Source organism: Heloderma suspectum, chromosome 12, assembly GCF_057233095.1.
Source record: "Heloderma suspectum isolate Gila_16-S chromosome 12, 16-S_ref, whole genome shotgun sequence".
Lineage (NCBI taxonomy): Eukaryota > Metazoa > Chordata > Lepidosauria > Squamata > Helodermatidae > Heloderma > Heloderma suspectum.
Window position 1 is genome coordinate 13,989,882 of NC_139469.1, and position 24,556 is coordinate 14,014,437.

A 24,556-nucleotide genomic window follows, 5' to 3' on the forward strand; every position below is an offset into this window, starting at 1 on the left:
AAACCTCATCCCCTTGCCCAAGCTTTGATTGCATTTGCTCACAGTCACAGCAAAGGGCCACAGCTCGGTGACAGAGCGCCTGCTTTGCATGCAGATCCCCGGTGTCTCTCGGTAGGGCTGGAAAAATTCCTGCCTGAAACCCCGGAGAGCTGCTGCCAGTCAGTGTCGACAATACTGGGCTAGATGGACCAAGGGCCTGACTCAGTATAAGGCCGCTCCCTAAGATCCTGAATGAGATTTGTACTCCCTCCAATCATCAGAGTTTTGAAACTCCTATTCATATTTCATAAGCACCCCATCTCACCTGGTCTCGCCCTTTGTGCTCTTCTCCACTGTCAAAGTGCTGACTGTAAGCTCTTTTGGGTCAGGGACCTGTCTTGTTATGCTCACAGGAACATCGGAAGCAATTCGGACCCACTGCCCTGTGAGCAGCAGAGGAAGAAGGTGGCAAGCCGCTAACATTGGCTTCTCCAGGTGCTGCTGGCCCACTGAACCAACTGTCCTGTGAGCAAACAGTCACAAGAGCCATCTCTTTAAACAGTCTGCACTTTTAAAGATGCATTGTTCTTATCAACCAGGGACCGAAGCTGGGTCCTTCTGCATGCAAAGAAGGTGTTCTGACACTGAGCTGCAGCCATCCCCTCTTTAAGCTCTCAGAAATACCACGTGTGCCGGTGGGGCCGTAAGAGCCACATCCGAAAGAGAATGGTGTCGCAAGAATCCTCCCCATCAACACGGCAATATAGGGACTGGGAAATTAGTATGCAAGATTATCAGCTCTCCCACTGCTGCGATGATCCACTCAAGTGTGTCAAGTGGCACTCTCAGCACACTCAAGAGCTCTGCTATGAAAGAGAACTTGCAAGAAAGCAGGGTTTGTTTTTTGAACTAGGCAGCGGGCCTCATGAAGGCATTTTCTGAACAAGGCACCGTATTGCACTGGAAAAGGAATCCATGTCCGTCTGCGCACCCCCCGCTGCTGCACCATGCCAGCTGCAAAATCATGGCTCCTCTGCTCACTTTTATGTAGGAGACAAGGATAATTTTTGCTCAGATAAGAATCCACCGACCACTGACACACTGGCTTTATCCGATTAAGCTGTGAAACGCAGCCTTTTGCTCAAAGACGAGAAAACCCAGACGAGAAAACCTGGCTCAGAACGATAGGAGGGCTAAGGAGGAAGGCAGTAACTAGAGAGAAAAAGGCCTGGCAGACAGCAAGGAAGAGACCTTCAACAGCAAGGTTATTTCCACTTCACTGATGCTCAGCATGTCTGCTTTTAGCTCAGCTTTGCACCTGACGTGTAATCGGCCACAAACTCTAGTTTCTGTCCTTGCAACCAGGAAAAGACCCAACACAACAGGATTCCTTAGTTGATGGTTGATCACGTCACAGCAGCATAAATCAAAACATGGAACTGTTTGCATTTGAAACAGGGAGTCAAACCAAACCTGAACACAAAACCAGGACAAACCTTTCTTTTTTCCTGAACCACAACCATTCTTTAAAAGTCTATGTTGAACATAAACTGGAACAGAACCAGGAAGGGGGAAAAAAACCAGGTTACTGGGTCAGAATATAGGTTCAATCAAATAACAACACACCTGATGCAGTACACTCACTGGCTCCACCGGCGCCAGAATAAAATCATAAGAAGAGCCATGCTGGATCAGACCAAGAGTTCATCTGGTCCGCCATCCTGCTCACATAGTGGCCAACCAGCTGCCCACAGGAAACCCACAAGAAGAACATGAGTGCAACAGCACCCGAACCAGAACGAGCACATAAAATAAAGCCAGGGTCTGGGAAGATTTATATATTTGGGGTTTGTAGAGGCTTCTATACATAAAGGGTTGGACCCAGGAAGCATTAGGCAAGGATTGGACCGAGGGCCTGCTTTCCCTTTTTGACACGAGTTTGATCAAGATACAACACGAAGGGGGATGAACATACAACACAGGCAACATAGGATGCATTTGGCTGGTCTTTTGACGTCCAGTACAATGAGAACTAAGACGCAGATGCAAAATGCAGTGGGAATGTGCTTGAAATAGTGATTATTCTGTGAACCCAGAATCGGAGCAGGAAAGCAGGAAACAACAAGGATGCAGAGCTAAGGATCAAACAGGGCACATTCCAATGAGCAGGTGTGACCCTAGACCTTGCTGTGGCGAGCAGGTGGGTGGAAAGGTGACAAGCTTAAGGGTTTGCAGTGTACCTATTGGAGGAAGGAAACTGCGGGGGGCGGCGGAAGCCACTGCTAGCCTCTGCAGTGACAGGGCTGCTGTTAATGTATCTGTGGTGCTGAGGCCTACTATATTTATTTATTTATTTGATTGATTGATTGATTTATATCCCGCCTTTTTCCCTCCTAAGGAGCCCAATGTGGCATACATAATCCTCGTCCTCTCCATTTTATCCTCACAATAACCCTGTGAGGTAGGTTGGGCTGAGAGTCTACGACTGGCCCAAAGTCACCCAGGGAGCTTCCATGGCCGAGTGGGGGCTAGAACCCAGATCTCCCAGCTCCCAGTCCAACACTCTCACCGCTACACCACACTGACTATGTGCTACCTCCAGGACCAGAGGAAGTGAGCCTGTGTATACCAGTTGCTGGGGAACATGGGCGGGAGGGTGCTGTTGCGCTCGTGCCCTGCTTGTGGATTCCTGGTTGACCTCCGGTCGGCGACTGTATGAACGGAATACTGGACTAGATGGGCCCTTGGTCTGATCCAGCAGGGCTATTCGGATGTTCTTAAATTCTGTTTTATTTACACAGGCATTTGATCTATTAGGGTGATTTGTTTTTCTTTGCTGCCCTGTGTGTTATCTGTATTGTTAATTTAATTATATCCTTCACTGGCTGCTCTTACACCACATTATCCCCACTGACAAGTTTTAAACAATTGTTTTTTGTTGTCAAAGCTCACAGTGTGATCAACTCGTTTACACCAACACAACCTGAATTCTGTATCAAGGAAAAGGTGAATTCTGTGCTTGATATTCCATTCTGTCCTTGTGTGGTGTGCTAAACCGGTTACTGAAAGTTATCAATGGCTACTAGTCATCATGGCTACTATATATTACCACCAGTAGCGGAGGCAGTATGCCAGTGTATACCAGTTGTTGGGGAACACAAGCAGGAGTGTGCTATTGCATTTCCACTGGGGCTTCCCATTGGGGCATCTGGTTGGCCGCTGTGGGGACAGAATGCTAGACTAGATGTCGTACTTTGTGTTTCTGATTCTTGTGAACTGCCCAGAGAGCTTCGGCTATTGGGTGGTACAGAAATGAAATGCATAACTAAAATAACAGACAGGCCTTCGGTCTGATTCAGCACAGCTCTTCTGTTCTTATCTTTCACTGTCCTGAACCGGAAGAATTTCACTTGCACCTGAACTGAACCTGCAAAAATTTAATGGTTTGACTCCCTGAAAATGCAATAAACTTGTATCAATTGTTTTGGACCGTAGGGTTTATTCACTCATTTCAAAACATGTTCTCTCTTTCCCTTTTTCTTTTGTTATACACAGAACCATCATACAATGAGCAACTACTTCTATGTTGTCTCTGCTGAGGGATCACCATCTGCCCCTAGCTTATGCTTACAGGGAGTGTCTGAAATCCTGAATCCACAACGTATGTCATATGCAGTCTCCATGCAGGCATGGCAACCTCTCCAACTCTGCTTACAAGGAAAAGGATTAGACTGCAGGAACTGCCAGACAGAGAGAGCTAGCGTGGTGTAGTGGTTAGAGTGGTGGACTGGGACTCGGGAGATCCGGGTTCTAGTCCCCACTCGGTCATGAAGCTCATTGAGTGACTTGGGCCAGTCCACTGACTCTCAGCCCAATGTACCTCACAGGGTCGTTGTAAGGATAAGAATGGAAAGCGGCGGGACCATGTAAGCCACCTTGGGTTTCTTGCAGGATGAAAAAAGGCAGGATAGAGATGGAATAAAAATAAATAAATAAATGCTTTCAGCCTTTGTACTGGGCTGTGTTGGCCAGTTGTGTGAACAAGCTCTGTGCTTCACAGGAAGCATATTGTTGATGGAACTTTTCTGCCAGGTAGGCGAGCAGACGTGCCAAATGAGCAAGAGTCGAGAGGAGAGACAGGAGAAAATTTTGTTCAGTCCGCATTCCTGGACTAATACACAGATTTGAACATGGTTCATCTTCAGTTTGTGCACCTCTCTGAATTTGGAGACACAGTTCCTGACTGCACTAAAAATGCACACACTGGCAGAAACCGCACACAAAACGTGTACATTAGGGGAAACCACATACAAAAATAAATGGACATTTTCAGGCGTGTGGGATTTTGTGTGTGTTTGTTTTAAATTTATTTATTTATTGCATTTATACCCCGCCTTTCTCCCTCTCGCAAGGAACTCAAGGCGGCTTACATTATCCTCCTCCTCACCGTTGTATCCTCACAACAACAACCCTGTGAGGCAGGTTGGGCTGAGAGTCTGTGACTGGCCCAAAGTCACCCAGTGAGCTTCCATGGCCAAGTGGGGACTAGAACCCGGATCTCCCGGCTCCCAGTCCGTCACTCTCACCACTACACTACACTGGCTCTCAGACTGACTGAATATGACCTGTCCATTCTTAGCCCACGGATATTGGCCTGGCTTACTAGCCAGCCTACTTGGCCTTGCTAACAGCACGCACACATACACACCAGCACAAGTCCACGGGCAGAGGGTCTGGGGAAGAGGCAGGAGCTCTCATTTGTGCTGGGTTGTGGACAGCGAAAGAAACAGCAGGAGAGGCTGCTTCTTCTTACCTTCCCGAACATAGGAACATAGAAAGCCGCCTTATACTGAGTCAGACCCTAGGTTCATCTAGCCCAGTAGTGTCGATGCTGACTGGCAGCAACGGCTCTCCAGGGTTTCAGGCAGGACTCTTTCCAGCCCTACCTGGAGATGCCAGGGACGGAACCGGGGACCTTCCGCGTGCAAAGCAGGCGCTCTGTCACCGAGCCATGGCCCCTCACATGCACAGACAGCCTTCCACATATATCCCTATGCTTAGGAGACGCTTATTGTTCTCTGTTAGCAATACTATGGGGGAACTAGCATGTTCCCAGGATTTTCATGTTTTCAGGATGTCTTCTAAGAGATGGAACATAGGAAGCCGCTTTATACTGAGTCAGACCCTGGGTCCATCTAGCCCAGTATTGTCGACACTAACTAGCAGCAATGGCTCTCCAGGGTTTCAGGCAGGAGTCTTTCCTAGCCTTCCCCGGAGATTCCAGGGATTGAACTTGGGACTTTCTGCATGCAAAGCAAGGGCTCTACCACTGAGCTACAGGCCCTCCAAACTGCAGTGCAAATGAGTGAAGACTCAACCCTTCCCCTGAGCTCTACTGGCCAGCACAAAACGGGCTTGGGAAATGAGCGAAATCTTCTTTCATTTGCCCTGAGGTTTGGAAACAGGATTGCTGGCATCTTTCTAGCCAGATGGCCAGGAGCCATGGGAACCCTTCGAAATCCAGGACTATTGTCCCAACACTTCTTAAGGCTGCTCATAGCAAAGTAATAAGTTTTCCAAGACATTTCAAGGAGCACAATACTTTAGAACTGGGGTGCAGAACCTCAGGCTCAGGGTCCCAATCCAGCCCTCCGGGATTCCCCAGAAGGCCACGCCACTTCCTCTGGCCCCACCCCCTTTCCCCCAACCACCAGTCATTTGGCTTTTGTGCAGCCCCCCCCCCCCCTTCTAAAAGGTTGAAATGCTTCTCCCAAGGCTTGGCTACTGGCAGTACGAGCCTGAGGCCAAACTATTGGGTATTTCTGGCCCCGTCCCTTTTGCCATCCACCCTGCCCACCGCTGGAATGCAGCCCCCAAGAGTGACTCCAAAATGGAATTCGGAACTTGGGGCAAAAAAATGTTCTGCACCCCTGCTTTAGAGCCTCTTGTTTGAAATCCAAGGTGTAAGCTTGCTACTGCCACACCCACCTGTAAAAAACAGATGCCTCTTTGTGGTTTCCTTCCTCTTCTCTAGACAGGGGTTCAGGAGGCGAAGGAGCTGTAATACTCGCTCTTCCCTGCGCGACTCGGTCAGGCAAGCATCATTCATTACAAGATATGGGTAAATCTTTCCATTATGGCCTCGGATGTAGAGTCTTCTGGCTGCAGTGTTATGCTTTTGTACTATCTCCACTCTGGGCATAAATCTATCAAGAGAAAGGGAAAGATAAAAGCACCTGCGCCTTCGAAATCTAAAGCTTCATTTCTCTCCTCCAAGATGAAAGCTAGTTTTAGGAAGGGACACCCCCCCCCATGAAATGCCATACTTAATGCTAACAAAAGGAAGCATATTAGTGACTGAGCTTCTGTAAGACTAACATTCCCATTATGAATTTTTATAACGATGTAACCTTTTAAGCAGCTACATTTTCTATTACACGTCTCAGCCCAAGATTGGCATTTTGTATGAAAAGCTTCCACAGCTGCGTTCGTGTCTTTTGTCTTCTCCAAATCGAATGACACACGTTCTTTTTTTTAAACACAGATTGTCTGGTGTGGATCAGCTTCCGGTTTTTATACTACTGGCAGTGAAACTACAGAGGGGATGCAATACTGAATGTACAGTCAGATGGCTTTGGATTCTAGAGCAGAGTCTCAGAGGTTGAAGATGTTCCCTCACTGCCACGCCCTCCCCTGAAATCTCTCTCAACTAGACACCAAGGAGGTAAATTTCACACTTCTAAAAAGGAGGTGAAAAGAAATTACGTTCACACCCAGATTTCTTCAAATGGTTTTCATCTAATTCTGCACAACTTGTGACCCAAACTGAAGCCAGCCCATCACTTGTGGCCTGCCACATGCTCAACAAGACCCATGTAGGGGGAGGAAAGGAAACAGGGCTGTTCCATCAGCTCTGCTGAGAGACCAGCTGCCTTCAGATCTCCCTCAACTGCTACTTAGCAGCAGCCAATCCATCAAGCTACCGGAACCATTTCCATCTCAGCTGGTTGATATAAGAACTGCAGCTTTAACAACTGGAATTTGCTATTTTTTTCCCTCTTCCCTCCCCATCCTTTCTTCCTTGTGTGTTGGGACTTTTGGATTATGAGCACAAAGGCAGGGACTTGTTATTGTCGTTATCTTTTTAACTCTGGGAGCCTTTTTGGCTGAACAGCAAGGTAAAAATGCTGTAAACAAAATATATCTAGTCCAATTTTTTTATTTCACAGTGGCCAATCAAAAGCCTCCCAGGAGTCTAGAAGCAAGGCATGAAGTGAACAGCCCTTCCCAAGGGACTGCCCTGCCCTGTAATTCAATAGACTAAAGCCCCTAAAAGAGGAGAGAGGAATTGGGGCCATTTCACCAGCCCTGCTGAAAGACTACTTAATTTTTTTCCTTTTCCCTTCCAATCCCTTTTTCCTTATGTGTTGTATCTTTTTAAGATTGTAAGCCTGAAGGCTGGGACTGTCTTGCTTTACTGATTATATGTAAGTCGCTTCAGGAGCCTTTAGCTGAGGAGCAAGATAAAAACCACTGTAAATAAATCAAGGGAGAAAGAAAGGTGGAGGTTCTATTTAAAAATCATGGCTAAGTAACTCTTGATAGAACTTTTCTTCCATAGGTTTGTCTAATCCCCCTTTAAAACCAACTTAAGGTGGCCACATCTTGTGACAGTGAAATGTTTTAAATAGATGAAATGCTTTCAGCCCCAACTGACTGCATGCAAGACCCCCCCAGCCAAAGAATACAGAAATGGACTTTATTAGAACACATGGAGTTCGGGCACCTAAGAATGGATGCTAGAACATTTTGTAGCTTCCATTTCAGCATTTCACCAACCCTACTTTACCGTGCAATCTTGATGTAATAATGCGTGGGCTTTGGCATCAGGAACTCCCCAGGAATTTCCACTTCAGCTGTCTGGGCGGAGAAGTTGCTCAGAAACCGACACTTTTCCTCTATGAGGAAGAACTTGGGAAGCTGTTTGGTTTTTGCCTCAAGGATCTTGATCCATTTCTTCAGCTTTGATATCAAGTTGTGAAGTTTCATGGAACCCGGCACACTGAAGTCAAAGTCTATGAAAGGAAGGAAAAGGAAAAAAAAAAGAAAAGAAAAAAGGATGAATCTGCTCCATAGAAACCAGAATGATAGGTATTAAAGCAACTGCAGTTGTGATGTAGAAACGTAAGCAAAACTATGTTCTGTGTTAACACCCTGCAGAGTTAGATATCTGGGCATTGTACTCCCTCTCTGGAGCAGTTAAAAAGGGGGGAGGGGATATGCACAACAGTAAAATGATGGAAAATGAGAAAAATGATTATTGCATAGATTTGAAATCATTACAGCAGTTACATTTTAGCCTAACACAAATATTGCCAAGAAAATCCATGTATAAAATAGATGGGCTGCTGGCAAAAGTGATTCAAGCTGATCTGCTCCAGTTTACACTGAGCCAAAATGGCAGAGAATACACACTATATATCCTTGTGTTATTGTTTTTTTCACATTATGTGTGTGCTGTTTCTTCTCGGGCCACATCAGCAACTGATTTTCTTTTTTAAAGGCCATGAGGGCTTTTTTTTAAGGCCATTAAAGGCCTCTGCTGTGACAGCCTGGTTGTGGAATGCCCTCCCCTTGGAGGCCCAAATGGCGCAGACATTGGTTTCATTTCGGCGCCAAATAAAAACATGGGTTTTTTTACCAAACCTTTGAGGGCTAAATGCATTCCCTGAAGTAGCACACTGTTTGAACTGTTTTATTGTTTTAGATTTTAATTGGTATTCACTTGTTTAGGGAGCAATCCTAAGCAGATAGGCGGCCGCCTCTGAACTCGGAGGTGACCGCCTATCCAATGCCAGGCAGGAGAAGCATGGAGGGGATCGTTCCCTCCGCGCTTCTCCTGCCCTGCTTTTTCTGCTACACAGCCGACTGCGGCTGTCTAGCTATCTAGCTGCAGGAGCACAGAGCGGGGAAGGAGGCTGCTGTATGACAAACTGAATGTGTCGTACAGGCAGCTATGATCTCCCTGCCCCGGAACGCCCCCAGCCACGCCCTTTCCGGCCACTCCCTGCTCCACTTGCGAGTGCGGAGGACAGGGCTATTCCACGCTGCCTGCAAGGCAGCACGGAAGGGGGGGAAGATCGGTTCTCCGGGAACCAACCTTGGAGTGCGGGCTCCGAGGTCAGTTCCTGGAAAACCAGATATCCTATGCCTGTCTAGCCACTGACTAGCGGCCAATAGGATTGCTCCCTTAATGGTTTAATATGTTCTAGGCGTTAAAGTTATTTATTGTTTTATACTGTTTAAATTGATTTTATCCATACGCCGCCCTGAGATCTTAATTATATAAATCGGGATACAAATGTTTTAAATAAATACATAAATAAAATACATGAGCATTTCATTCTGTACTAACGTAACTGTGATACAACTAACTTCATAATATTGACTGGACAGTTCATCCCTGTATCGGCTGGAACTGAAACTTTCAAAATGATAACCAAACATGTCCTAAGATGATTTAATTCTCATTGAACACACTCAGATCTGAATTCTGAGATACGTGGCAACTGAAGACTACTGATTTTTTCAGTATTGGCAACTCGTTTGGGGGACTGTTCTCTCTCGGGAGAGTTGCCAGAACCCTCGTTTCAAAGTTTTAGGCACGAGGTTAAAAACTTTTCAGTTTGCCCAGGTATTTTAGTCATGGGTTATTGAACAGTGACTGGTGCTCACACTGAATCGTTTTAATCTGCTGCTTTGTCTGGATTTGGGTTTTATGCTGCACGTGTGCTTTTGAAACATTTTTTTGCTCTTTCATCCAGCTACTTTTTATGACTTATAATCTTGTTTTTAAGTATTATTGTTAGATTTTATTTTATTGTTACCTGCTTTGGAATGTTACATAGAAGTGGGCTTCTTGGGTTCTGTTTGAGGAAAAGGCAGGGTAGAAATGTTTCTAATAAGTCAGTCGTATATACTAACAGACATCTCAGTTCTTGTACCACCAGGTCTTGAGGAGCCAAAATGGCACCATCTAGGTGCAATAAGGAGGTACCAGCAGACTCTGGGAAGTTCTGAACTTTGCAGACGTACAAAAATCTTTAGGGGAAAAAAACTCACTGGGAAAAAAAATCCCCTCAAATAGCTCAGTGAAGACCGAGCACGCTCAGTGGACCTGAAATGTTGATTGACCACTGGGGATTGTGGGGGGAAATGAAAAATCGGGGGGGGGGGGAATGGAATGGAGTGGCTGGAATCCTGAAAAGGTAACATTCCACACTGCAACATTCTGTTGCAAGTCTCAGCACACTGAATACCATGTCTTCAAAAGAAATACCTGGCAGACAAACCTCATTTGCTTTAGGCAATTCATACATGAGACTTCCACATAAGTCTACAAAAGTTACTAGCCCATAATTTAAAAAAAAAAAAAAAAATAACACACCTTCTGCCTGCTCAGATCTATCTGTGCCAGTCATTTGGAGTACACTTATGGCCCGAAAGAGGGAAAAGAGGAAGTGATCCTCTAGAAAAAATGTTCTCTGTCGGCTTGCTTGCACAACACTCTCACCAGGTGAGTGCTTATCTGCCAGCTTGATATATATCCCAAATTGATGGCTCTGGGGAAAGTAAAATAATAATATTCATACCAGGCAGCCATCTTACAAGTTGTTATGCGAGGTCTGCAGGATTCCATTCTGTCTTCTGCTGCACTTCACGTTAAAATAGAAAGCTGCTCAGCAAGATTGAAGTTTTGCAATTAAACGAGACAGCCTGTGCTATAAATGCACAATATGGCATGATGGGAGGTTGGGGTTTTTTAGACACATCAAAAGCGTTTGTAAATAAGCGTCCTAGTTTTGCTGAAGGTTTGCATTTCCATACAGACTACACAGTAACGCTGAAGTTGGACAACTGGGATTCTCGTCAGGATGATGAGCTTGCTCTGCTGTAGGGAAGTTTTATGTTGTAATGAATAATAACCATCACGAAGGACATGATATTTGACTGCTGTGGCAGCCATAAGATTGGATCGTGCTGAAGATGTATTGCACTGAAGACCTAGTCAGCCAGTGAACTGCCTTATCGTAACAGTAGGCAGGGACCCTGGGAGGGAAGGGTGGGGGGACACGTCAACAATAACTATATCTATATCTATATCTACTCAGCCTTAGATAAAGAATATCTCCTCCCATATGTACCTGCTCGGACCCTTAAGTCATTTTTGGAGACCTTCCTCTGGGCCCCACCACCGACAGAAGCTAGACAGGTAGCTACAAGAGAGAGAGCCTTCTCACTGGCGGCACCCCACTCATGGAATGACCTCCCCAAAGAGGCTCACCTGGCATCTACATTATCTTTTCAGCACCAGGCAAAGACTCTTCTCCCAGGCATTTTAGAGACTTCGTTCTAGATTTGTATGGCTGTTTTTATTGATTCCTGTGCTGTTTGTTGTTTTGCACTGCACTTACTTTATTCTTTTAACTATCTGGATTGCATTTTATATTTTTAATTGTTTCTATGGCATTTTAGTCTTTAACTGTTTGTAACCTGCCCAGAGAACATTGGCATTCCAATAGCAGAACACTGGATTAGACATGTAATAAAGACAGAAAGAACCAAGCCTGCTTCCTTCCACATAGGGCTAACATCTCAGGCTCCATGTCATGCTTTGTTACATGCTACTAGTAGTATGCCAAAGATGAGACCCATGTGCTGACTTTACTCTTCCCAGGCCTGACCAAGGTGATATAAACTTGGCTGCAATAATCTCAGGGCTGTACCTGACACCCAAGTATTTTTGCTCCTTCAAGCTAAAACAGCACACAGCTGTACATAAGCTACAAAGCAGCCCACAGGGCCTTCCCAAACCTGGTGCCTTCCAGATATTTTGGACGAAAACTCCCAGCATTCCTGACCATTCCCCATGCTGGCTGGGGCAGATGGGAGTTGAAGTCCCAAACACCTGGAGGGCACAAGGTTGGGGAAGGCTGAACCAGCCAAATGGGCTCACCTAGCGAGAGAGTGTCCAACTGGTGCCTTTAAACATTGTGCTCATCCAGTGAAATAAATTTAAGGATAATAAAATGCAGGCATCTTCTGTCTGGAGCAGTCCTTAAGGCTGCCCTTATTATTATTCAAAAAACCCAAAAAGGCTTATGCATACTGTTTTAAATTATTAAAGTCAACTGTTCTCAAATGTACAGACGGGGAATTACAAATGCAAATAGTTTTAATCACTTCAGGTGAATAAAGAAAAAAAAGAAGTCGGGCATGCGGGCCAGAATCTGCAAAGCTACTCGGAGGTGCAATTCCAGGGTTTGTCGGCACTTGGGCAGACTTTCAAGTGTTTTCCTTTGAACTTAAGACCTCCATACTATATGACAGCCTTTCCCCAACCCGGTGCCCGCCAGATGTATTAGAGTATAACATCCATTACGTACATGATCAATGGGCATGCTGGCTCAGGAGGATGCACATAAGATCCTAAGACGAGCCCGGCTAGATCAGACCAAGGCTCCATCTAGTCCAGCATTCTGTTCACACAGTGGCCAACCAACTGCCCATGGAAACCACAAGCAGGACATGAGTGCAACAACACCCTCCCACCCATGTTCCCCAGCAACTGGGGTACATAGCCATACTGCCTCTGATCCTGGAGATAGCACAGAGCTATCAGGACTAGTAGCCAATGATAGTCTTCTCCTCCAGGAATTTGTCTAACCCCCTTTTAAAGCCATCCACACTGATGGCCATCACTACATCTTCTGGTAGCAAATTCCATCATTTAACTATATGCTGTGAGAAGAAGTATTTCTTTTTATCTGTCCTGAATCTCCCACAAATTGTCATGTTCCTCAGCCTTGACCTGTCCTCTGGCTCCAAAGAGGATTCAGCAGCAAAGGAGACTCCCTCCATTAATCCAGTCCCCACCAGGCCAGGACCTCCCAGACCAGAGGCTGTGCTTCTATCTGACTCCTCTGGTGCAGAAGACACTCCCCCATTACAGCCCCCACCACTCCCACCCCGTAGGAGCCAGCAGCTACAAATCAGGCAGTAGCCCTTTCAGAAACAAATTCCTCCTCTGAGGGAGTGGAGTTAACTACAGGTCTTGAGCTGCTGGCCTCTATAAGGCTTCAGAAAGCCTTTAACTGCCACTGAGTCAACAGTTCTCCTTGCTTGAATCTCAGCTAACCGGGAGCTAGCCAAGGTCCTGGAAGACCCTGCCTGGTCTAATGTGCCTGGCTATTTAGCACCCTTACACTGGCCTGGCCTTGACCTTACTTGCCTGGTCCTTGACTGTATGTACCTTGCTGACTTTAGCCTTGGTGGGTACCTTGAACCAAACTCGACAGGACATCAATCAGCTTCATGGGATGACCCCACTGGGTTCTAGTATTATGAGAGAGGGAGAAAAATTTCCCTCTGACCACTTTCTCCACACCATGTATAATTTTGTATACCTCTACCACGTCTCCCTTTGCTCACCTTTTTTCTAAGCTAAACAATCCCACCTTCCCTCTTAGGGAAGTTGCTCCAGCCCCTTGATCATTTCAGTTGCCCCTTTCTGCACCTTTTCCAGCTTCACAATATCTTTTTTTTAGGTGTGGTGGCCAGAACTGTACACAGTATTCCAAGTGTGGTCGCACCATAGATTTGTATAGGGGCAGTGTGATATTGGCAGTTTTATTCTCAATCCTTTTTCTAATTATGCCTAATGTGGGGTTCGCCTTTCTTACAGCGGCCGCACGCTGGGTTGACACCTTCATTGAGCTGTCCACCACAACCCCAAGATCTCTTTCCTGGTCGGTCACCACTAGCTCAGATCCCATCAGGCTGTACTTGAACACTGCAAAGTCTTGTTCTCTGCTGCCTCCAGGACTGGCGCTACCGTTAGGCAGAGTGAGGCAATCACCTCGGAGTGGGTGCTGGGAGATGGTGGCAAGGTCTTGGCGGAGAGAGCAGTGGGCCATGTGGCCTGCCATGAGCTAGCCCCTGAGCTAGCTTGCTGTCTTCCGGTGCAGTGGAGAATGCTGTCCCATGACCGGTGTTGAAGAAAGATTCAGCTGCCAGTCCAGCTGGCTTCTCTACATGTTACGGGAAGGGGCGCCATCTTGTTCTTCACCTCAGGCAGCAAAACATCTTGGGGCAGCCCTGGAGGGCAGGGCTAGACTTAATGGGCTTATGTTCCTGGAGGGTAGATTTCCACTGAACATTAGAAGAAGCACTGTGATGGCAAGAGCAGTTCAACAACGGAACCAATATAAGCTCAGTTCCCACCAGCTTATACTTGATGTTGGGATTTTTTGCCCGAACAATGGGAGTTGCAGCCCATCTGGAGGGCCCTGGGTTGGGGAAGGCAGCTATATCAAATCATGATTCTGAATCCCTGCCTCACCAGATGGCGCCACCCCCTTTCAGCCCGATGGCCTATCGTTTGGTGCTTTGCTGGCTCTTGTGCAGAGTTTTTTTTTCCCATTCTGAAAGGTTAAAATGCCTCTCTTAAGGCTCAGTTTCTAGAATTAAGAGGTTTAAACCAAAATGTGCTGATATTTATTTATTTAATATTTTTATTGAGTGATTTACCGCTCCACATCAGAAGATTTCAGAGGGGTGAACAACAAAAATAAAAGAATAAAACATGAGGTTAAAACAGTCAAAACATTTTTTGAAAGAAAGACAAATTCCGTTATTATTATTATCATCATCATCATCATCTCTATACCACCCAATAGCCCAAGCTCTCTGGGTGGTTCACAAAAATTAAAAATATGATCGAATTTAATAAACTGCGGCTGATCACACAAGGAAGGCCTCTTGAAATAACAAGGTCTTCAGGAGGTGCCGGAAGGAACACAACATTGGCGCCTGCCTGACCTCCTAAGGCAGGGAATTCCATGGGAAGGGGGCCACCCCACTGAAGGCTCTTTTCCTAGTGGACTCCAGTAGGGCCATGGGTCCATGTGGAACCACCAGGGACATGCCCTCTGATGACTTCAGTGACCAGGCAGGTGGGCAAGGGAGAAAGCATTCTCTCAGGTATCCTGGTCAAAAGCTGTTTAGGGCTTTTCTAGTACCAAGACCTTAAACCCGGCTTGGTAGCGAATAGGCAGCCAGTACAGTTCCCTCAGCAAAGGAGTTGCATGCCGAAAAGGGGCTGCTCCTGACAACAGCCAAGCTGCTTCTGGAGCATCCTTAAGGGCAGCCCTACATAGAGCACATTGTGGTAATCCAGCCTTGAGGTCACTAATGCCTGTATTTCTGGTCTTTTGGCCCTGCCCCTTTGCCTTTGGGCCCACCCACCACTGGAATGCAGCCCTGGAGAGCTTCTCTGAATTGGGATTTAGCCCTCAGGTGGGAAGGGGTGTTGCCCTCGGGCAACACCCCTGCTCTAAAGGTTCAGCAAATAGGCGAAGCCTTGTGAAATGCAGGATGTTCCCTAGCTTAGCGAGACGCTCGAGGGATGTTGACTTGGTATCCTTTATTGCTTAGAACTAACGGGAATGTCAGTGCATCCTGAGACCAATTCGGGAAGCATTCTACTGACAGAGCCAATGCTCAAAACATTTTGCTGGGACACTAGTTGTGAGCAGGGCAATTCCCAATCCTATGGAAGTAGTCGGCATCATCCCAAGTCAGAGGCCACTGAGTATCCAATGTAGGGCAGCCGTAGCATGGAGGTGATCCTTGCCTCTGTGCTCCAGCGGTCCTGCATTTTTGCTAGATGGGCGATTTTGCCCATCTAGCTGAGGTGCTTCTGAGAAGAAGGGAAGGAGGCTGGGGTGAGCAGAGGAAGCTGCATAATGCAGCTTCTGCGGTCTCCTCCCCTCCCTGCCCCCGGGACAACCTCCTTTTCCCCATCTCTGCTCTCCATTTCCAAGCACAGAGACGTAGCCAGGACTGGCTGTGGGTGGGGGGTGTCTTGGCTCTGAGGTTGGAGCCCTGTTTCCAACCTCGCATCCCAGAAACTGTACAATCCTATGTCCCACCCCCCACCCCACCCCGCAGATGTTCCCCCCCCGCAGGTGTTCCCCCACCCCACCCCAGATGCTGTCTAGGGGGCATAAGATTGCTCTCTTAGTTTCATAATATATTTACTATTAATAAACATATTTCTTCTTGTTAAAGACCAAAAACATTTTCCAGATAATGAGGAAATTAAAAACTAGACTCAAAACGATTGCCTGGCAGCCCTCTCTAGTTTTCATGTAGCCGGCACAGCATCTGTTGCCTCGACTACAAATATCATTGTAAAAATCCGATTATAATTCCAAGTCTACCCTCTAGTGAACAATCTGAGTAAACCACTCGACAGAAGAGAGAAACGTGAAATGCAGCATTATTTGGCTGCCTGCGGCTCCCCGAAGTGCAGGAAAATGTCACCAAACGGCGAGTACAAAATTCTCGCTAATGACATGCAAATAACCGAAGTAAAAATATTCAGCGGTGTTAATTAAAGCACACACACGCACACACACCAAGCCATTCATTTCACCATAGGAATCCCTCCAGTTTGCGGAAAATACCTATTTTAGACTTTTTCCCCCTCGTGTTTTGCTTCTCAGCGGCAGATGGGAATGACAGAGAGCGCTCGATTAATTAGCTGTCTTTGTTTGTGTCACAGGGGTTCCATACAGAGCCTGTCTAAGTAAATCCAGACTCCAGGAAGGGCAAAGAATTACCAGCAATATGAAAGGCGTGGTATGGTTTCCCTGCTTTGCAGGTAGCTTAATGAGGTGGAAAGGAAATCTCTTTGATAGCAATCCTACCAGCTCTTAGGACTCCTTGCCAATGCTCATTACGAGAGCATTATGGTCCGCTTTAAGAAAAGTTAGTTTTGGACTTAACGGGGGACTTTCCTCTGGAAATAGGAATAATACACAGGTGGATTAAGATTCTCTTCTTGGAAGGAAGGACTTAGACCAATTATTAAAGGATGGGATGAAGTGGGATAGGAAGTTCAGTAACCATGGTCAGTAATTCAGCCTTCCCCACTCTGATGTCCTCTAGACGTGTTGGACTACAGCTCCTACCACTGGCCATGCTGGCTTGGCATGATGGGAGTGTAGTCCAGCACATCTCTGGAGGGTGCCAAATTGTGGAAGGCTGAAATAGAAAATCCAAAATGGCACCCTCCAGGTGTGTTGGACTGCAGGTCCCACCATCCCCAATCAGCATGGACAATGGTGGGAGCTGTAGTCCAGGTTCCCGGGAAGCAGAGAGTTTTATCAATGAGTATATGGACTTCTTTCCCTGGGGATAAAAATTAAAAAAAAAACTACCAGCTAAATCATTGACCATTTTTAGTTGTTAATGGTACCCCAAAATCTGCCACATGGCCCCCCTCACCTTGCCAAATGGTACAGACAGCCCTGGGGTAGAATCCAGTGATAGTCCTACTTGAGTAGACCTATGAAAATGAATGGGGCTTAAGTTAATCACGATGAACCAAAGTCCAATTCATTTTGATGGGTGTACTCTGAGCAGGACTAACATTGTACACTGCCCCTGGCAATCAGTCTAAAAGATCTGCTGCTGTCTTTTCACTTTTATGGGCCTCATACAGATATGGCCAGCCTCCATGGAGAGGCTTTCCTCCATGGAGAAAGTGGGGGTGGGGAGATTATATACTGATTGGTAAAACCCTATGCCTTTCTTTCCTCAAGCCATGTTCACATGTTACTCTCTACTCCCCTGGAAGCTAGTGCAGATGGTAATGGTTGGAGTTCCCTCTTGAAGCAACCAAGTCTCCCCTGGCCAGGAGCAAGCCCCAAAGCACCCCTGCGTTCCCAGCCCCGGTGGCAACATCTAATTATTTCCGATAGGTTCTCTTTCTCACACACTTCAGGAGCTGCTCTTCCTTGCCCAGTTAGGAGGGGGGAACCTGTTCATTTGTCTGTTCAGGGAAGAGCAGCTGCCATCAGAGAGAACAAGAGCTAATGCAAACAGATAATTCCATGAAAGCCGGTTCTCTTTTCTTAACACAGAGCTGGAGTCTTCAACAAGGTATACCCATGGACACTCATGTGCCTGCAGACACCTTGCTTGGTGCCTACCAGCCTCTTGGCCCCTTCTGGTTATTTTATTTCTTAAGCATATATATATATATATATATATATATATATAATTTTTTAACTGGAAGGCTGGCGTGCGGCAAAGCAAAGTGCTGCCCTCCAGTGCCATCTTTATTTGGGGTTCAAAACAGCGGTTGTGTGGTTTGGAGCTCAGAACCCATCTCTGCCTTGTAATTAGGTTCTTGGGCAAGTTACTTTTCCTTTATTCTCTCCAGTTTGCTTTCTGGGAAATGGGTGTTTTGTGACTGGCCATGCCCACCATGGCAACCATTTTGTGAATGGGCAAACTTCCCCCCATGACAACCATTTTGTTAGAGCACCCATGACACACTCTCAACATTCCAAATTCCAAATGTCTCTACTGACCCCAAAAGGTCAGGGATCCCTGACCTTGATAACTTGAGTTATTGGGGAGTTTAAAAGTACAATCAATCAATCGATCAAGCAATCCAACATTGCACTGTACAAGCAAACCATGTTTCCTTTTGCCAAGCAAAGTCCTCACTCTGAAGTTACTAGTGCTATCGTCCATCCCACCCTTGTCTCAAAATATCCCCCAGATGCCATTCCACACAGCTCTGCCGTGCTGCTTTCAACCAAAGTTAATTTGATTTGGACATACAAAATCAGCCTGAATGAGACAGGATTAGCAAATTTCTTCGGGTCAAACCTACATGTTATGTTTAATGTACCACATCGAGCTATGACTCTTGTTTTACTTTAATTACACTTGTGGGGGTGGCGGGAGCTATTGCTATGAGAATCACATGCACAGGGAGGGGAGGTTCACCCTTTCCCTCATCAGCTGCCCCCCCCAAATCCTCCCCCCCATTCCCATGAGGCTACAGGATTTAGTTGAAAAGTGCCCATTGGCACCAATCGGTTTTTGGGTTTTTTTTAATTTAGCCCCGTAGAGAAGGGATGATTTTCGGGGAGCGGGGCGGGGCGGGAACTATAATTAAAGGCAAACAAGACACATTGCTGCATGCTACACATTAATTGTAACATGTACTTTGGCATTCAGGTTTCGAACGTATGTGACAAATCAGCTGAAAATGTACCCAGGTACTGTTATTTGGAAACAATATTCCATCGGGTAGAATGCAAGTAAACCACGCCCTATTTCCAACCGGGTCCAACTAGGCAAAACAGAAAAGACAAAGTCCCCAGTAACACACAAGGCACAAGAGCCCTAACAGAACTGCACTAGACCAATAAGGTAATTTTATACAAAGCTCATAAATGAGGCACTTGAGGGTACACATCAAATTATAAAAGGAGTGACTATTTCCAATGCCTGTATACCATTTATAACAGTCCTATGAATGTCATAACAACTGTATCTGTCATAATCACGTAACATCTATGACAAATGAATTGCAATTGATGGTACACATCAAAATAGAAGAGAAATGAATATCTGCATTCATAAACAATCATATCAATGTCATAACAACCATGTCAATCATACTTGTATCAGTCATATCAGTCTACGGAACCCTGGTATATTCCCTTTTCAACAGCATCAACCAGGGCCAAGCCTTGGTTTTTTCTAAAGAAGTGCAAATGCATCTATGACATTTGCTGGAAATTCATAAATATATTGAGAAGACCTTGATCGCCATCCATAAGGTACACGATCGACTCAAAGGCATGGAAAATAACAGCTGCAAATTTACATACAGAAAAGTATCTTGTGAGGTTTTCGGAAATCTAGTAGTCAGCTTCAAAGAGTGGCAAAGTGGAGGGGGGCGGGGAGGATTTAAAACAGGACAGGGCTACAGTCAAGACCAGGAGTCCGCACAAACTGGGGTTTCATTCTCAGCTATGGACTAGTATGGTAATTAACTTGCCATTAATTCCACAGTGTAGATTCTATTACTGCTGCAAATTAATCAAAAACTTATTTTCTGCAAAATGAATTAAATCCCAAAACTCCAAAAGGCAAGTGTATTGACCAATTTAATTGCAGCCATTTTCCTCCACATTTCAGCTTTAATTCAAAGTCCAACTTTAACAGATTAAAGCAAACTCATTTCGGGCTAACTAAAATGGCTGTTTTAATCCTGTAACTGCTCACACCTAATCATAATTGAAAAAAAATTAAATGTTCCAAATCTGTGAAAGATATCAGAAAGTTTTTATTATCTTAAAAGAGGAGAATCCCTTTACAGTATTGTGATTGCGTCAAACATTTTATCTTAGAAGCTGAGGAAAACCTGTTCCTTTGTTTGAATGTTCCAAATCTGTGAAAGATACCAGAAAGTTTTTATTATCTTAAAAGAGGAGAATCCCTTTACAGTATTGTGATTGCGTCAAACGTTTTATCTTAGAAGCTGAGGAAAACCTGTTCCTTTGTTTGAATGTTTTGCGTAACCGTCATAAAAAGCGGAACTTAAGTCAAACAGGCCAAAACTTTGCAGATCACATTCGAAGACGTGAAAACACACGCCACCAACAAATGCATAAAAACACTAAGCGTGGTTTATTTCCACATTTGAGGCAGAAATGGTAAAACAATCTGATTGATGCTGGATCATCTATTTTCTCAAAGCACTTTCTGTGTCCCTTCAGGGCCACCTCAATCAAGCGAGTTTCAGAGGTGCCTTGCTGTATGGAGCAACCGTAGCCCAGAGGCACCTGCTTTGTAAGCGGAAGGTCCCAGGTTCAATCCCTGGCTTCTCCAGATAGGGCCAGAAAGGAATCCTGCCTGAAACCCTGGAGGAAGAACCACTGCCAGTCAGTGTTGACAATACTGGGCTAGACGGACCAATGGTCTAACCCAGTATAAGGCAGCGTCCTATGACATGGCTTCGGGTGCTCCTTGCTGCAACCACGCAGATAGCAGAATTAGCCCAGCTCTCTTCCTACTTTACCTAACTAATCCAATGGGAAAGGGGGTAGAGCTGTCATAGCTACGCTGCGATCTCCCCCCCCCCCCCCGAAAAGCCCTGTCTCTGCAGAGCAGGCAGGAACCGAATAAGGCAGGAAAAATCACAAGCTGCTGACCAGGGTTTTAGCCAGTAGCTTCCCTCACCATTGGCTCTGCTGGCTCAGGCTGATGGGAGTTGTAGGCCACAACATTGGGAGGGCCTCAAATTGCCCACCTGTGGCATAGGGAAGGGGTCTTAGGCATTCCCATGGTCCTCCTGCTGGAGTGAATGGGATGACTCCTAGATCCACTCTCCACTGATGAGGAATGACAAAATCTTTCAGCTGAAATTTGTACCATCTACTACTCCAAGGGCCATGCTCCTTTTTCATTTATATTCTAAAACTGGGTGGGTCTCCAGTGTGGTTCCTGTAAGCACCCAAATGCCCACAGACACCTCTCTTGGCACCCACCAGGTTCCCTGCCCCTCCTGATGTCATTTCAGTTCATAAGATTTTTTTAAAATTAATCATTTTTTAACAGAGACACTGGCATGCTGAAAAGCAACGGGATGCCCTCCAGTGCCATCTTTGTTTGGGTTCGAGTGGTTGTGTGTTTTGGAGCTCACACACCAACCTCTGCCTTGTACTTCGGTTATGGGGCAAGTGACTTTTCTTTGAGTCACACCACTTTGCCTTCTGGGAAATGAGTGTTTAGTGACCAGCCATGTCCACCGTGGCAGCCATCTTATGACCAGGCAAGCCCCCCATGGCAGCCATTTTGTGAGAGCTGCCCACAACTCTCTCTCAAAATTCCAAATGGGTCCACCGACCCAAAATGTTTGGGGAACCCCTGTTCTAAAAACCAGTATTGTTAAAAAAAAAAAAAAAAAAAAGCTCTCAAAAGTACCACTGCATCCTGGGAAAAAAATGGCCAGGTATTTCAGAAAATGCAAAAAATACAGATTTGCATTAACTGCGGCTGAGTTGCTCAGAATTTTCAGATAACCAAGAACAAGCAAAAAATGTTGACTACTATTTTCTTCTCTAGTAGTTGCCACACATTAAATCTGATCATATGGTTCAAGGCTTCCATTATCTACTACCATGCAACTGTAGTGCTTCAAAGATTACTTCATGCAGTGCTTCACATGCTCTCTGTTATGTAGGGCATATATGTGACTTTCACAAGAATCTCACAAGACCGCATTTTTCTATGAGTTCACAATCCAAAGATGTATGTCATTTATCCTGTGGGATTGTGAATTCTTTTACCACATGACCCCATAACAACACATTATTTCAGAAGCTACCCTCAGTTTCAAAACCAGTTTACCTTGTAGCATGGTACTGTTGCTTAAAGATGACAAACTGGTCACATGGTTCTTTAGATTCTGGCTATAGGCAATGCAGTGGTTGGAAAACCCTCCACGACTCTACCGGAACTTGAAAATTCTCAAGCAATCAGGGTTATCTTAAGGACCACTGTCTCCTGTACAAACCTGCCTGTTTGCTTAGATCAGGGATGCTGAACCTCTTTCAGGCCGAGGGCTCAATTCAAGTTTGGAGACGCTCTTGGGGGCACATTCCAGTGGTGGACAGAGACAAAGGCAAAAGGGTCAAGCCTCCCAAACACCAGCATATTTTAGCTTAAAGCTCCTACTGCTTGTAATTAAGCCTTAGGTTAGGCATTTCAACCTTTTAGAATGAAAAAAAAATGCAGAAAATCAAAGAAACCACCAAATGATAGGTAGTCAGGGGAGAGGGGCATAGCCATCTGGGGAACCCCAGAGGGCTGGACTGGGACCAGGGAAGGGGGCAGATTTGGCCCACGGCCTTGAGGTTCAACATGCCTTAGTTCATCAGAAGCCCTTCTCCACGTGCTAGGGCCTTTACTGTGGTGGTGACCCATAACTGGAAAACCGTTCCTAGATACATATACCTGGTGCCAACTCTTATCTTTTAGGCTGTAGGTGAAGACTATTCTATTTTCCCTAATGCATTTTAACTGAAATATATTAGAACTCTTGCAAATACTGCTGTTGGTTTTAATTATGCTATTCATTAATGTGAAGGGTTGAGGCCTACAAAGGCAAAAAAAAAAAAAGGTCAGGCTGAGAGGCCTGTGGTTTCCGGTTGGGAGGGGGTAACCCTGAGAGGAGTAGTTTCATTTTTTTGGTTAAGAGTTTCATTTCTTCAGGTCTGAAGCAGTACTTTTGGTTTTGAGGGAGGAAAGTGTGTAAAGACAGGGAGAGAGCCAGTAAGACTCAGCTGCAGCCAGAGCAACAGCGGAGAGACAGCCAGAGCCTGAAGTGAGGTCAGAGCCTGAAGAGTGAGCAGGAAGAAACAGCCTAAAAAAGTCTAAGGACAGCTAGGGTAAAGGAAGCTTTGGGAGTCAACTGGATTCATTTTGCAGTGCTTAGCATGCTTACTCAGAAGTAAATCCCATCAAGTTCAATGGGGCTTACTTCCAAGTAAGCGCACTTAACATTTCACTGCTAGGCAGAGCGAGGAATGTTCATGATTTGGCTTTCAGAAACAGCCACCAGTACAGACGGCCCTTTCATAAAATACACCCCGTGGAAGAGAAGGGCTGGGAGCAAAAATGGCAAAGAACAGGTGCTCTTCACAAATCAAATTTTTTGTGCTTTGCTGATCCATAAATAATGGAATGTGAGGCTGGTTAATGGAAAATGAATAGTGGTAGCATAATGTTTCCCAAATGGTCCCTTTAAAAGGCCAATTATAGCTATTGATTTAAGTTATCTAACTCAAATGGGAAAAACCAAGTAATTTCATGAATGTCTGGTGACCAAAAGCTTAAAATATGTAATTTGTGAAGATGCTACTAATTTGGGGGAAACATCGACATGACTGTTCTGTCATCAATTTCAAGAGCATACCATCATGCATTTTAACCATAAACCTCAACTACCTTGAGATTATTTTCTTATCCCCAAATGGTTTATATAATTCTTCACCCAAGTACTTAATGCATTAAGTCTTTTGCTGAATTACACCCCCGCCCCCCAAGTACTCTTAAACTAACTTCGTGTCATTTAGATATAGGAAATCACCTAATAGCCAAAACTTTCATTCACTCACTATGTTGTCGTCTATTTTTCCCTGAAGACTCTTGTGTACTATTCCAAAGTAGAGTAATAGAGAGAACTGGACGGGTTCAAACATAATGGAAAACCATGGCTTCCTGCTATGATAATGAGAAGCTGAGCTTCAGACCTCCCTCTTCTTTGCACCCACAAGGATTTCAAGCTTCCGTTTCCCCTTTTAAACTAAGTGCAGTTCCTGTGACGTCTGTAGTTGAGGAACTGTGGTTACTTTAAACTATGGTTAGGGTGAACAAGCCAAGATCTCGAATCGTGATTTAACCTTGGCTTGTTCTCGCTAACCATATTTAAATAAAAATAAAATAAAAAATAAAACACAGTTCCCAAACTTTTGACAGCACAGGGAACTGCGGTTAGTTTAAAAGTGGAAGTAGAAACTTTCAGTCTCCTCTTCACAGGTATGAAAGAGGAGGAAAAAGGGGGGTGCATGCAAGCCCAAGGTTCGCTGTGGCTCATTCTCGTAGCAGGGAATCAAGGTTTTGGGGGAAGGGATGAGCCAAG

The 24,556-nt window shown here is 45.4% G+C and overlaps 1 protein-coding gene across 9 annotated transcripts in view; it reads right to left on the reverse strand.

Moving 5' to 3' along the window:
* Positions 1-24,556, reverse strand: part of TRRAP (transformation/transcription domain associated protein) — a 202,979-nt gene that overhangs the window by 16,060 nt on the left and 162,363 nt on the right. For all 9 annotated transcript variants that reach the window (XM_084818421.1, XM_084818419.1, XM_084818422.1 and 6 more), the window contains 2 exons: positions 7,829-8,054; positions 5,968-6,185 (listed from right to left, as the gene is read on the reverse strand). In XM_084818421.1, the coding sequence (XP_084674547.1) occupies positions 5,968-6,185; positions 7,829-8,054 (444 nt within the window). The remainder of the gene's footprint in view (positions 1-5,967; positions 6,186-7,828; positions 8,055-24,556) is intronic.